Source organism: Neomonachus schauinslandi, chromosome 5, assembly GCF_002201575.2.
Source record: "Neomonachus schauinslandi chromosome 5, ASM220157v2, whole genome shotgun sequence".
Taxonomy (NCBI): Eukaryota; Metazoa; Chordata; class Mammalia; order Carnivora; family Phocidae; genus Neomonachus; species Neomonachus schauinslandi.
In genome coordinates, this window is record NC_058407.1 from 145,579,995 (window position 1) to 145,595,548 (window position 15,554).

At 37.2% G+C, this 15,554-nt stretch overlaps 1 protein-coding gene across 1 annotated transcript in view; it reads left to right on the plus strand.

The window, feature by feature from the left end:
• ATF7IP2 (activating transcription factor 7 interacting protein 2) overlaps window positions 1-15,554 on the plus strand; it is a 53,584-nt gene that overhangs the window by 27,493 nt on the left and 10,537 nt on the right. Inside the window, exons 5-8 of the mRNA XM_044915261.1 lie at window positions 5,475-5,527; window positions 12,659-12,732; window positions 13,853-13,923; window positions 14,357-14,417. Of these exons, the coding sequence (XP_044771196.1) occupies window positions 5,475-5,527; window positions 12,659-12,732; window positions 13,853-13,923; window positions 14,357-14,417 (259 nt within the window). The remainder of the gene's footprint in view (window positions 1-5,474; window positions 5,528-12,658; window positions 12,733-13,852; window positions 13,924-14,356; window positions 14,418-15,554) is intronic.

Below are 15,554 nucleotides of genomic sequence, written 5' to 3' on the forward strand. Positions count from 1 at the left end.
TGAGAGCAAGCACATGAGAGGGGGGAGGGTCAGAGGGAGAAGCAGACTCCCCGCCGAGCAGGGAGCCCGATGCGGGACTCGATCCAGGGACTCCAGGATCATGACCTGAGCCGAAGGCAGTCGCTTAACCAACTGAGCCACCCAGGCGCCCTCACACATTTTAATTTTACATTACAGTTGACCATCAAACAATGCAGCATTGACCCCACACACAGTCAAAAATTCACACATAACTTTTGACTCCCCCCAAATTTAACTATTAATAGTCTATTGTTGACTGGAAGCCTTACTGGTAACATAAGCAGTCAATTAAATATTTTGTATATGCTGTATATTGTACACTGTATTTTACAATAACGTAACCTAGAGAAAAGAAAATATTATTTAAAATCATGAGAAAATACACTAGAGTACTATACCTTATTTACTGAAGAAAATCCATGGGTAAGTGGACCTGTGCAGTTCAAACCCTTGTTGTTCAAGGTCAGCTCTATTTTAAATCTCACAAGATGATACCACTGTCTTGTTACAGTCATTATTCATTTAGAGTTATCCACATTATTAACCCCTCCTGTTGCTCTTCATTTCTTCCTGTATTTTCATCTTTCCACCTGGGAAAATTTTCCTTCTGCCTGAAGAACTTTGTTACTTCCTTTTTTAGTTTTGCTCAAGATAAATTCTGTCGGGTTTTTTTGGTCTGGAAATAATTCCATTTTGTCTTTATTTTTAAAGGATATTTTAACATGAGTATTGTATTGTAGGTAGGTATTTCCTTTCAGAACTTTCAAGATGTCATTACATGTCTTTTGATTTCTGTAATTTCTGTTGAAAGGTTAGCTTCAGTCTTATTGTGACTTCTTTGAAGAAAATGTCTGTATTTCTGGTTTTAAGATCTTTTACTTCTTTTTGGTTTTCATTAGTATACTGTCTCATGCTAGTTGTGGGGGCTTGGGTTTAGTGTTTGTTTTTTAAGGTAGCTTGATTGGAGCTCACAGTTTTTCATGAATCTGGTTTTATGTCTTCCATTATCTTTGGAAAATTCTTGGCCATTATCTCTTCAGATATTCCTTCAGCACCATTCCATCTCTTCTCCCCTTCAGTATTCCAATTACATGCTTCTTGTACATACCATCCTTCAGTCTGGATATTTTCTACTCACCTATTTTCCAGTTGATGAATCCTCTCTCCAGCTGGATCAAAGTGGCTGTTAAACCCATGTATCGAATTGTTAATTTCAGTTTGCTTTATTTTCAGTTCTCCCCTTTCCATTTTATTCTTTTTATTTTTTTTTTTAGAGAGAAAGGGGGTGCACATGCATGAGCACAGTGGGGGAGGGACAAAGGGAGATGGGAAGAGGGAATCTTAAGCAGGCTCCACACCCAGCACTGAGCCTGACACTGGGCTCGATCTCACAACCCTGAGATCATGACCTGAGCTGAAATCAAGAGTCGGACTCTTAGCTGACTGAGCCACCCAGGCCGCCATTGTATTCTTTTCTATAGATAGAGATTCTCTGGTGAAATTCTTTATCTTGTTGTCCATGTGTGGAACATTTTAATCACTGTTATTTTCTGATCCATTTCTTATGACCCTTGTATCCAGGTCACTTTGAGCTCTGTTTCTATTTGCTATTTTTTAATCTTTGTCCTGTTTCTTATTATAACTGCTAATTTTTGTTTGAATCTTGGACATTGTGTATTGAAAATCGTAGAGATTCTAAATGGTGTTATCTTCCATCAGAGTAGATTCACCCTACACTCTGGCAGGCAGCAGAGAGAGGGACATAGGCTCTGTTGATGGTTTTAAAATATAGGCACACATTCTTCGATATACTCTTCCTTTAAAAAAGTGGAGTCTAATTTTTGTCTTGGGCTATACTTAGTGACAGCAAATAGAATATGGCAAAAGTGGCAATATGTAACTAGATCATAAAAAGCATCATAGCTTCCTTTCTTTCTCTTGGATTGCTTGCTCTGAGGCAAGTTAACTACCATATTAACATGGCAACAAGCATAGTTTACTAGAGGACATCAAGCAGCCTGTGCAGAATCCCACATGGTGAGGCACCCTGCCAACAGCCATGTGAGTAAACCATTTTGGAAGCAGGACCTTCAGCCCTTGTTGAGCCTTCAGATGACTGCAGCTTCTGCCATCATCCTGAATGCAACCTCATGACAAATCCTGAGCCAAAACCCCTCAGTTATACTGCTCCATACTGCATTACCCACAGAAACTGAGATTATAACTGTTTATTCTTTAAGCCATTATGTTAAATAATATACTTCAATCTAATCAGGAATTGAGCAGAACTGAGGCTTATTTGCGGTCTTTATAAGACTAGGTCTATTTTGATTTTTACTCCATCTTATGGCATAGCCCTGTAAGACTTCTACCAGAAACACTGCAGTGTTTCCTATGGCTCCCCCTCTGTTGCTGGTTGTATATTCCAATTTTTCCTCGATACAGTCCACTGTGATATCAACCACCTTCTGCTTGGCTTCTCAGTATTCCTGAGTGGTTTCGTTGACAGTTGCAGTGAGAGGGGCAAGTGTCTAGCCCACTTGTGTATACCCTCTTTCTCTCTGGGATCTCAGTTCCTTAAGTCGTGGCTTCTACCACAGCTTTCTGATGTCTTCAAACAGATATATATGTATCAAACAAATACATATATATAAAGTTAAATTTCTTAAGATTTTTTTTTTAAAGATTTATTTATTTATTTGAGAGAGTGAGAATGAGAGAGAGAGAGTACATGAGAGGGGGGAGGGTTAGAGGGAGAAGCAGGCTCCTCGCCGAGCAGGGAGCCCGATGCAGGACTCGATCCAGAGACTCCAGGATCATGACCTGAGCCGAAGGCAGTCGCTTAACCAACTGAGCCACCCAGGCGCCCCAAATTTCTTAAGATTTTTTTAAATAGCTTCTCAAATTGTTCAATTGTGGGGGTTCCATCATAGCTATTCTACATAGCAGTTTATTTACTTCCTTATACATATAATTTATTTAAAATTTTTCAAAAAAATATTTAAGAAATAAAGGAACTTTAAAAAAAGAAAGCAAAAACATGTTGTTTCCACTATTATTAAAACTCTAGAGAAAGCCAGGAGATTTTGTAATTGTTTTTTCTGTTAACCCCAAGTATTAAAGGAATTAGTGCCACAACTAACTTTCTATGTCTGTAGTGTAATGGTTGGATGTAGAAGTTTAAACAATTTTCTTTTGAGAATGTGTAGGAAATGGGAAAGGCAGTAACAGCTGAGCTGAAGATGCTCATAGAAGAGAAGGCTACGGACCAGAACACGTTTGAATAAAAGGAACTTGCTTAAATAGGAAGAAAATGCCTCTATGTGCAATCATTTCCAAAGTGAAAAGGAAGCATCAAGGTGTAAGGCACCCAGGAACAGACTATTTCACCAATGTTGATTGAATGAAACGTGAATTATGTCTAAAACCTAAGTCTGGCATTGAACTTCATGTGAAGAACTATTTGTAGAGATCAAAGAGGGGAAAGCAGTTACCAGCCACAATATTTTTTTTTTTAAAGATTTTATTTATTTATTTGAGAGAGAGAGAATGAGAGACAGAGAGCACGAGAGGGAGGAGGGTCAGAGGGAGAAGCAGACTCCCCGCCGAGCAGGGAGCCCGATGCGGGACTCGATCCCGGGACTCCAGGATCATGACCTGAGCCGAAGGCAGTCGCCCAACCAACTGAGCCACCCAGGCGCCCCACAATATTTTAAGAAATTTCCTACAGTGTTGCATGTGCTCCTTCCTACTCATTCTTCATTAACATTAATTTAATCTTGTGAAGCTTCTCCCTCTTTTATAGATGAAGAAACCAAGGCAGAGGTTCTTGCCCCCAAAACACTCAGCTAGTAAGTGGCCAAGCCACTAAAGCCACCAGTGGATTTAGACCCAGATTTAGACCCAGTTTGTCTCCAGAACACATGATCTTAAATTACTATATTATAACATTACCTGGAGAATTGTAATTACTAATTTTAGACACAAATTTTTCTCCAAGGTAAAATTAAAGTAGAAAACATAGGTTAGGTATATCCAGATGAACATGAAAATCAGCAATGTCTTCAATTTCCCTCCCGATATGGTTCATTTAAAAAACAGCCATCATTGGGGCACTTGGGTGGCTCAGCTGGTTAAGCATCTGACTTGATTTTGGCTCAGGTCATGGTCTCAGGGTTGTGGGATCTAGCCCCCCCCATCGGGCTCCAAGCTCAGCGGGGAGTCTGCTTGAGATTCTCTCCCTCTCCCTCTGCTCCCCCCGCCCCCGCTTGCTCTCTCTCTCTAAAATAAATAAATCTTAAAAAAAAAACAGCCATCATTGGTAGCAGTCAGTGGAACAGTTTTATAAAAGTAATGTATCATTAAATACTCACAGAATTTCAATCTTTAGTTTGCAGATAGATTAATTTCTCAGGGTAAGTATTAATAAATATTAAAAATGAATAATAATTAATTAATACACAAACAAGCCCCATATGTATACTATTTAAATAAAATTAATTAACATAATGCCCAGTGAGAACTGCACAAACAAAAAGTGCATCACTTGGCAATTTTGGCAAAGTAAACCCATTTTGTAAATATCTCCCAGATCAAATCAGTGGCATCCAGTCTGCCTCATGCCTCACCCCTAGTCACTAATCCCACTCCTACCACACCGACCTAAGTAACCACTATCTGTGGGAAACAGAACGCCACAGCGACCACTGGTGCATGTTCATTCAGATCCTGAGATCTCCGAGAAAATTCGAGATTGCAGGGTTAAAAATAACCTGAAAGGATCAGAGTGAAAGGCCCTTGGGATGTGTGTGGTCTGTTCTAAAGTACGCAGCAGAAGATGTTTTGCAGATAGGAAGCCAGCTGTAAAAAGCACACTGTGCATTCCCTTCTTTGTTCTCTTATCCTGTGTTAAGGTCCAAGTACAATGGTGTTTACAATTAATTGATCACAGCCAGTTACAGATTTCTTTATTCCTTCTCCACTCCCATTGCTTCACTTGACTAACCCTGTGTATGTGTAAGAATGTGCCTTATTAAGCCCCTGCTGTAAATCATTATAGATCTATATCATTGTATAAGGTATATTAGATTATGGAAAATAAACCTCGGGACCTCGGAGTGTTCGCTCGATGTCCCCTGTGCATCGCTTTACTGTCGTCTCTTTTTCTCAGTTCCTTCGCTGCCCCAGGTCCACGACTCTCAGAGGTTGACAACTATCTTTTAACACCATAAGTTGTTTTTGTTTGGTTTTCACATTTATATAAATGGAGTCATACTCAGTGAACTCTTTGGTGTCTTGCTTCTTTTGCCCAACATTATGTGTTGTGAGGTTCATCTATGCTGTTGCTTAGCGGCAATAGTTTCTTCATTCTTGTTGCTATATAGTGCTCATCACACGAATATATCTCAGTTTACTTATTCACAACTGTTAATGGGCATCTGGGTTGTTTGCAGATTGGGGAAATTATGAGTAGTGCTGCTTTGAACATTCCTTTTTATGTCTTTTGGTGAATGTACATACATTTCTGTTGGACATTTGCCTGTAAATGGAATTGGTAGGTCATAGAGTATATGTATTTTCAGGTTTAATAGATATTACCAAACACTTTATCAAGGAGGTCATAGCAAAGCTACATTCCCATTAGGAAGTATAATGGGGTTTTTGTTCTTCCATATCCTTGCCATCACTTGATAATACCTGCCTTTTTTGCTTTAGCTACACTGGTATGTTTATAGCATCATGTCTTGGTTTTAATTTGTATTTCCTTCTAACGTACTTAAGCACATTTTTATGTTAGTTAGCCATTTGGATACCTTTTATGAAGTTTCTCTTAAGACTTTTGCATGTTTTCCCTTTGAGTTGCCTGTCGTAAGCTTTTTGTTAAATATGTTTACTATAAATATCTTTTTCCACTCCAAGTCTTTCCACTTTTGTAATAGTGTCTTTATATGAATTGACTTCTTAATTTCATTGTAGCCTTTTTTTCATAGTTTCTACTTTTCTGATCAGCATTCCATCTGGTTTTAACTATATCCATCTTTCCTCAATATTCTTAAAAGTATTAATCATAATTCTTTTAGTGTCCTTGTTTTGTAACCCCAGCATCTGGATCATCTATATAGCTGTTTCTGTTGTTTTTCTGTCAGTTTCTGGTCATTTGGTTCTGTCTTTTGGCACACTTGATAATTTCTGAAAAATTGGTGAGGCTCTGGAATAATATCTTACTGTACACAAGGTTTGTTCTCTCTGGCTGAGTAGGACCTGGTCACCTAATCTACTCAGGGAATGGTATAAATTGAGGCTTGTTAATGTGGTAAGGTCCTTCTACCTCTGGCTGGTTCACTGTGGCTTTTAAGACATAGACCTCTATGGATTCCCAGCTGAGAGCTTGGAGTGTTCACTAGGGTCCCTCCACCTTGGTGGGACCCAAATTGTAATCTTCACCGCCTCAGCCCAGTGAGAAAGCCAAAAATTCCACTCTGCTTTTTAAAGTCTTTCTGCTAGGTTTCTTAAACTCCTAAATAATGCTATATTTGATGTACTATAGCAGCAAGGAGAAATACTTAAAATATTAGAAATATTGGGGCACCTGGTTGGTCTCCTGGCTGGCTCAGTTGGAGGAGCATGTGACTCTTGATCTTGGAGTCATGAGTTCGAGCCCCACCTTGGGGGGGTAGAGATTACTTAAATACATAAACTTTTAAAAACAAAAAATTAGAAATATTTTAGAAATGTTAAATGAAGAATTTTGAGATTGATAAGAGATTTTGACTCTAGTGTAGTGAACATCTGAAAAGAATTGCTATGGTTAAGCAACAAAATAAATATAGTTATCAATCTATGATGACTATTACTAGGAGAAAAAAATATATACAAAGTAAACTTTCTAAGTTTTGTTAGAGACCAAAAACAGAAGAATGAAATATCTTGATCAAATTTAGATCTGAACATTTGTATTTGTTTACTGAACTTAGAAAGAATGGCTGTTAGAATCTCTTATTGATAAATTTGGGAAAAATTATTGAATTAAATCTGTTCTAAAATGTGCATGAAAACCAGTTGATTTCACAAAACTAAAATGAATGTGTAGGAAATGTCTGCTTCTGCCCATGAAGTATTAATTGCTGCAGGAATTGTTCTTTTGTTGTCAACAAGCAGAAAACCAAACTAAAAAAGAAAAAGAATTGTGTGCAGACATTGTTCAACAGGGAGCAATCTCCCTGGGAGAGGGAAACAAGTGCAATGCACCCTACCATTGTTCAAGCTTACTGCCTGGAGGCATTTTGCAGGTAAAGAGCAGAGGCAGGAGGAGCCCAAACAGCCTCTAAGGTCTTGCTACATATACATCAGAGATTGGGGAATCTGAGTTGGCTAGAATTTGTGAGGCAGGACAATGAAGAAAGCAAATTGTGTAAAGATAGAGCTCTGATGATCTGCAGAGGGAACTTCTTGAATCATTGGCTGAATGCAGATCTATGCATGCAAAGGATGAAACTACAAGAGGCTGGGGAAAGAACCATTGAAAAGAAGATCAAACATTTTTTGGATATTGTACAGGACTGGGAACATTTTGCTTTCCCACTGGCTATAATGAAAAAAACTTATAATATGGAACCACAGGTAGAGAGAGTCCTTATGTGGGTGTAGCTGTAGTGAGGCTGGCTTAGTCCTAGACTAAAAACTGCTGTGGTCCTACTTCCAAAAAGCTAAAAGGACACAAAGGATGCAAGTAATCCTGAGTAATTTAACTGTATGTCAGAATTGTCCTCCATTCTTTTTCTTTTCTTTTCTTTTTAAGATTTTATTTATTTATTTGACAGAGCACAAGCACGGGGAGCAATGGGCAGAGGGAGGGGGGAAAGCAGGCTCCCCACTGAGCATGGAGCCTGACTCGGGGCTTGATGCCAAGACCCTGAGATCATGACCTAAGCCAAAGGTAGACGCTTAACCAACTGAACCACCCAGGCATACATGGTCCAGCACTCTTTGAAAGAATGAAACATCCATCATTCAGCAGTGTAAATTCTACAATGTCTGACATCTAATAAAAAATTACCAGACATGCAAAGTAGCAAAAAATATAATTCATAGTAAGGAGAAAACTGAAATGCTAGAAACAGACCTAGAAACAATATGTTTGATGGACAACAACATAAAACAGCTATTATCAATTTAGTGTTCATGTCCCAACAATATAAAGGAAAATGTGAAAATGGCAGATGTTAAAAAAAAAACCCAAGTTGAACTAGAAATGAAAAAGACAATAACTGAAGTATGAAAAGTACATTGATTAGGATTAACAACAAAATAGATAATTGTTGATTTTAAAAAGGACAGTGGAATAACAATAGAAACTGTTCAAACAAAGGCATGGGGAGAAAAAAGACTAACAAAGAAGATGAACAGAGCATCAGAGACCTTTGGAACAGTATCAAGCAGTCTAATATATATATATCATTGAAGTTTCACCAGGCTAGGGGCGGCGGGGAGGGAGGAAAGATGTAACATCTAAAATTTTTCCAAATTTGGTGAAAATTCAAAGCCTATAAATATTTTTTAAAAAAAGGTTGAGAAGCATAAAGGAAAACCACATCATAATCAGATTGGTGAAAGCCAGTAGTGACAAGAAAATCTTAAAAGCAGCCAGAGAGAAAAGACTCATTACAAAGAAAGGAACAAAAAAGATCAGGAGACCTCTTGCTGTGCACTATGCAAACTAAAAGACATCTCTAAAGTTTTGAAATGCAGAAGACGTCTCTAAAATGTTGAAAGAAAAACTACCCATTAAAATTTCTACACTGTGTGAAAATATCTTTCAGGTATTAGGGGAAAACAGACATTTTCACACTAAAAAAAAAAGTTTGGGGGGTGTGGAGAATACATCAGCAGTGGATCTGCACTGCAGAAAATGTTGAAGTTTTACAGGCAGAAGGAAAATAAAATCAGATGGAAATTTGGATCTATGCAAAGGTGAAGAGATGAAGAGTACTGGATATTATAAATATGTGGGTAATATAAAATATTTTTCTGTGCTTCTATATAGGGCATATATGTGTGTATATATCATACTGTTCCTCTATATTATGTGGTATGTGTATATATATGTGTGTGTGTGTATAATATAAATTATACCATTTATGGTGTTTCTGTATACAGGCAACAAACAGTTGGAATTTAAAATTTAAAATCAGTACTATTTACAGTAATGTCAAAGAACATGATATACAAAGGGATAAGATTACCAAAATATCTGTAAGACCTAACTTCAGAACTACAAAGTAGATTTCAGATTTGTGATCTAGCACATAAGGAGTTATCACTCCATTCTAACAAGTAAAAAGCTCAATAAACTGGAAAAAATCAACACCTCTTCTTAGATCCATTAAAGAAGTATGGTCACAGAGCAAAATACTGCCCCCAAAATTGGAGCAACAAATGGGCAGAAATGGTAATCACAATATTTGGGAACTGGAGCAGAAACCCAGAAGCAGAAGCTTCCATGGGAACCAATGCCAGTTTAGGAAAATGTAAACTAATTGCTGGAGGCTCAGAATAGACAAATCAAGAGTTAAAAACTCCAGGGGGAGGCCCATAGTTTTGTGTTTTACCTTCAAGAGCTCTACCAGGTCCTGACAGTGAATGGAGAAAAATCCCTTCATGCTTGCAGCAGCCAGTTGGCAAAAGGAACCTTTTGAAATATACCAGACCACTCTGTTCTTAACAAGGACTGTCCTAGGGAGAAACTACTACTAGAACTTAACCTACCTGGGGGAATGAAATCCCCAACTCCTGCTCCCTCTAGCTTTCCATATGGAGGAAGTGAATACCCAACTATAGCTGCTCCAGCCATCTGTCCCACCTAAAGGGGGTGGGTGACTAAGAAGTGCTAGTGAAGTTCACACTCCAGGGGCATACTTACTTAAAAGACTGAGAGCTAATCATAGGATTAGTAGAACCACTGCATTACCAAACGCCTGTTTATCATAGGTCCTTTTATCCAGGACATCGGGTCCACCATTCAACAAAAAATCACAAGACATACTAAAAGATAAGAAACATGATTTGAAGAGACTAAACAAGCATCAGAAGCAGAGTCAGCTATGACAGAAATGTTTAACTTGCCAGACCAGGAATTTTGAAAAACTATTTGCTAAGGGCTTCAGTGAAAAAAAGTAGAAAAAATGCAAAAACAGGTGAATAAATAAGCAGAGAAATGGAAATGCTTGAGATCAAAACTAACAATGAAGAATGACTTTGATGGACTTATTGGTAGATTAGATACCTCTGAGGAAAGGATCACTGAGCTTGAGAGTCTGACAATAGGAACTTCAAAACAGAAAAGTAAAGAGAAGAAAAGACAACAAAAATATCCAAGAACATGGGACAAAGTACAAAGGGAATAACCTAAGCATAATGGGAGCACCAGAAGGGTAAGGGAGGGGATGTGCAGAGAGAAAGGAACAAAAACAGTGTTTGAAGCCATAATGACTAAGAATTTTCCCCAAATTAACATTAAATACCAAGCTCAGAGAACACTAAGCAGGATAAATACCAAAAACTACATTTAGGCATATAATATTTAAAATTCAGAAAATCAGAGATAAAATCTTGAAAGAAGCCAGAGGAAAAAACACCTTACCCATAGTGGAGCAAAGATGAGAACTACATCCAACGTCTCCTTAGAAACTATGCAAGCAAGAAGAGGGTGGAGTGAAATATTTTAAAGTATTGAGAGAACAAAACCACCAGCTTAAAATTCTGTACTCTGTGACACTGTCCTTCAAAAGTGAAGGAGAAATACAGACTTTCTCAGACAAACAAAAATTTAGGGTATTTGTTGCCTGTAGACCTGCCTTCTAAGAAGTGTTAAAAATTCTTCACAGAGAAGGAAAATAAACCAGAAAATCAGATCTACAGACAAGATCTTTGAAGGAATGAGTGAAAGTAAAATAGAAATTTATTTCTCTTTGTAATTGATGTGACAGTTTGTTCAAAATAATAGCAACAGTGTATTTATGTGTTTGTGTGTTTGTGTGTGTGTGTGTGTGTATGTGTGTTTTAAGTGAATAACAGCAATGATATAAGGAACAGGTAGGAGAAATTAGGAATATTTTGTTATTGTAAGGTAGTTCCACTACTTGTGAAGGAGTATAGTATTATTTGAAAGTGGACTTGAATTAGTTGTAAATATATATTGGAGACTTTAAGGGAACCACCTAAGAAAGAAGTATAATTGATAGGCTAAGAAAGGACAGAAAATAGAATCATATACAATGCAGTTTTATTCATAATTGCCAGAATGTGGACGCAACCAAAATGTCCTTCAGTAGGTGAATGGATAAATAAATCATTACATTCAGACAATGGACGTTACTAAAAAAGAAATGAGCCTTCAAGCTATGAAAAAACACAGAGGAAACTTAAATGCATATTACCAAATGAAAGAAGTTAGTCTGAGAAGGCTATATACTGTATGATTCTAACTACATGACATACTAGAAAAGGTGAAACAATGAAGACATTAAAAAGATCAAATACTGCCAGGGGCTAATGAGGAGGGATGAATAGGCAGAGCTCAGGGATTTTTAGGGCAGTGAAACTATTCTGTATGATACTATAATGATGGATATGTATCATTATATATTTGTCAAAATGCATGGAATGTATACCAGTAAGAGTGAACTCTATCGTACTATGGACTTTGATCATGATAATGATGTGTCAGTGTAGGTTTATCCTTTGTAATAAGCATACCACTGTGCTATAGAATTTTGGTGGGGAGGCGTGGGTGAGGAGGTTGGTTAGGGACAGTAAGTATATGGGAAAATTCATTATTAATGTCACTTCACCCAAATCATTCTTTACATTTAATGCACTCTCAGTCAAAATCCTGGCAGCCTTTTTTGTAGAAAGTAACAAGCTGATTGAAAACTTACGTGAAATGCAAGACTTAGAAGATGAAAGCAGTGTTAGAAGAACAAAGTTAGAAGAACAAAGACAGACACTAAGTTTAAGACTTCTATAAAGTTATAGTAATTAAGACAAAGGGGCGCCTGGGTGGCTCAGTCGTTAAGCGTCTGCCTTCGGCTCGGGTCATGATCCCAGGATCCTGGGATCGAGCCCCACATCGGGCTCCCTGCTCCGCGGGAAGCCTGCTTCTCCCTCTCCCACTCCCGCTGCTTATGTTCCCTCTCTCGCTGTATCTCTCTCTGACTAATTTTTTAATAGCCTTATTTGTCACAGTCCTATAGCTATTAAGAGTCAAAGTGTCTTACTGGGTTTTTTTCAGTTATACTTTTCATTTTCATCAAGGCAAGTATATGTACTTGCCTTGGTGACTTTTGTATATTTTGTACATTTATGTATATTGTATGCTTATAGGTTATATATTTGGATTCATTGTAAATGGGTCTCTAGTAAGTTTTAAGGATCCATTATTGGACACTTTTGGTCATGTAACTGGCAACATATGGGTTTCTTGAGTATTTGGTTTTATCTCCAGTTCCCCACCACAATTGTTAGATTAAAATGTGTCAGTTATGAAATGGTAAGTCAGAAGAATTCTAACCATTGACTGCATGTTTCAGCCTGATAATGCATGTTTAGTTTATTTTTGTTTTTAATTTTATCATTTTAGTAACAATGATGATGTTACGTTGATTTCTGTGGAAAGTCCTAATTTGACAACTCCAATTACATCAAATCCAACAGGTATCTTAAGTTGATTAAAATATGATCTATGAAATTAGAAAGCCTCAAATCAGTATTTGCTTAAAATAGAGAATTGAATATTATCTTTCATTAAAATAAAAATTTTAATTCTTCTTTCAAGTGTTTTAATTTATATGTAATTATATATTATAATTTAATAATATGATTAATATTATCTGAATAAATAAGTGATTCCTTCATATAATTGAGGTTTCTTTCTAACCTCGTGTTTATCAATTTATGGCCTTTTGTTTGTTTACTGTGTTTAATGGATTTGTAAGGTACAAAACTACTTAACCTTTCAAATATTTCATTATTTTTCTGTGTTTGCTCTGGCCTGTGTTGGTGGTAGTGATTTGGTTTTGTCTGTCTTTTTGTTTTATCTTAAGATTTAAAGTTTGGCTATTCTTTAGCATCTTTGATTTTTTTTTAACTTTTGGTTTTTTGAGAATACTTTGTTCCTCTTTAGAGTTTCTGTCTTATGGAAAAATCTTTACCCTCAGATTTCTAATAAAGTTCCTCTCTCTTAAAATGGCTATCTTGTTGGCCTATTAAGTCCTCATTCAAAATTTCCCATTTCCTTTTCATGTTTTACTATTTTAGAGTATTTGCCTCTTGATTTCAGAAAGCTTTGCCTTCACTTACAGAGCCACTCAATTGCTCCCAGGGCTCAGACTGTTAAGATTGTGAATCAGATATTTACAAGGGATATTAAGCATTTATCTGAGGTTTTCTCCTGGTTCTAGATAGAATGGTCCTCAGTCATCTCCAGAGTCTGGGTTAGAGATACTGTGAATAAAGAATATGTACATTTCCAAGTCTGTTTCCTCAAATGCCATATCAATTTACAGATGGATTTTCAAAAAAGAGTTACTAATATAGTTGTAAAGTTACAGAAGGACAAAATCTTTTGAATCCAAATTAGATTTTTTTTTTGTTTGAATTGGTTCCTTGGTCTTTGGAATAGGTAATGTCAATTGAATTACTTTTTTGTGATTATGTAATAAATGGTTAATGAGCATCCTCATTGTGTTTCAGCATTCATATATTACAAAGCTCATAAATGTTTAATAGTTTACTAAATTTGTCAAATGTTGATATTTTAATAATTTTCTTCCAGATACTGGAAAAACTACATCAGGAAATTCTAACAATTCTAATAATTCACCTGGTGCTGAAACAGAAGTTACGGTAGGTAATAAATGTTGTCTCTGAATGTTGTTTATTTGAGTATGTTAGTTCTGTGAACTTTAGTGTCGCTACCTGGGGGGATGACTTAGTTTTGTCATTCATTCTTTGGGAGATTCTTTCTCTGTGAAATTAATGCCTGACTAGTTAGCATACCCAGGTTCCAGGCTAGCTTAAACATTAAAACAGTGACAAACATATTTCACAACCATACTTATTTACCACACTAACTCAGATTTTGCTTAGTCATATTCTCAGAAACCATATAGTATTTCATGAGCTTCTCTCTCCTAATAGAGTTAAACGGTAAGGACTTACAGAATATTCAGTCTCCAGCTTCTAAATGGCAATTTAGAATCTGTGTTTTCTTTTTTTTAAATATTTTCTGCTATTGAGGCAAAATCTTAGTTTTTTAACAACTTTTCAGGCTGTAGAGAAGAAGAAATTTGATTCTGTGATTGATCTGACAAAAGAAGCCCTATCAAACTGCAGCACAGGTAAGAGATTTGTCTTTCCTTTTAAGAAAGAGGGAAGGTAGCAGTTCAGAAAGTATTTGACCCATTTATAAAGTTTTAGTGTTAGTGTGTGTGTGTATATAGCTCTATGCAATTTTGTCATGTATAGATTCACGTAATGGTCACCACAATCAACTTGCACAACTATCCATGGGTGTTATATGATGATATTGACTTCTTTAACTTAGCATAATTCCCCCACAGGTCCTCAGAGTTGCATCAGTAGTATTGCTTTTTAGTGTTGAGTAGTATTCCATGGTGTCTATGTATAATAGTTTATGTGTTCACTCACTGAAAGATAGCTGGATTGTTTGGGGGCTATTATGAATCTCTTTTCTGGTACATACCTTTTTTCTTTATATCAATAGCACTGTGAGAGGGTACTAGGGCATAACATGAAAATGTAGAGGAAAGAACGACAACAGTGCCCTCTTTCTCAGATTTAAACAGGAAGAAGTAAAATATAGTCATCTGGGGCTAGTCATTAGTTATAGAGTTTCACCTCTTAATAACTGCACTTGAATGTTTTTGATACTCTTGATAAAATCTTGGAATATCACTTATTAGCATTAGAAAATTATGTAATATTTAAAAATGGAGAGTAGCATAGGAAATATATAGCCAGTTCCTTCTCCCCTTTCAACTGTGGATCCAGACAAAGGTTAGAACCATGGGAATCTCCAGGTACCTCATGATAGAATTAAAAAACCCTTCAGTTTCCAGTTTCATGATGAAAATTAGAAGTATAAATTTGAGGGGTGGGGCGCCTGGGTGGCTCAGTCAGTTAAGCGTCTGCCCACAGCTCGAGTCATGATCCCAGGGTCCTGGGATCAAGTCCTTCATCGGGCTCCCTGCTCAGCGGGAAGCCTGCTTCTCCCTCTCCCTCTGCCTGCTGCTCCCCCTGCTTGTACTCTGTCAAATAAATAAATAAAATCTTAAAAATAAGTAAATAAATTTGAGGGGTTCCTGGGTGGCTCAGTCGGTTAAGCGTCTGCCCACAGCTCGGGTCATGATCCCAGTGTCCTGGGATCGAGCCCTGCTTCCAGCTCCCTGCTCTGTGGGGAGCCTGCTTCTCCCTCTCTCTCTGCCTGCCACTTCCCCTGCTTGTGCTCTGTCAAA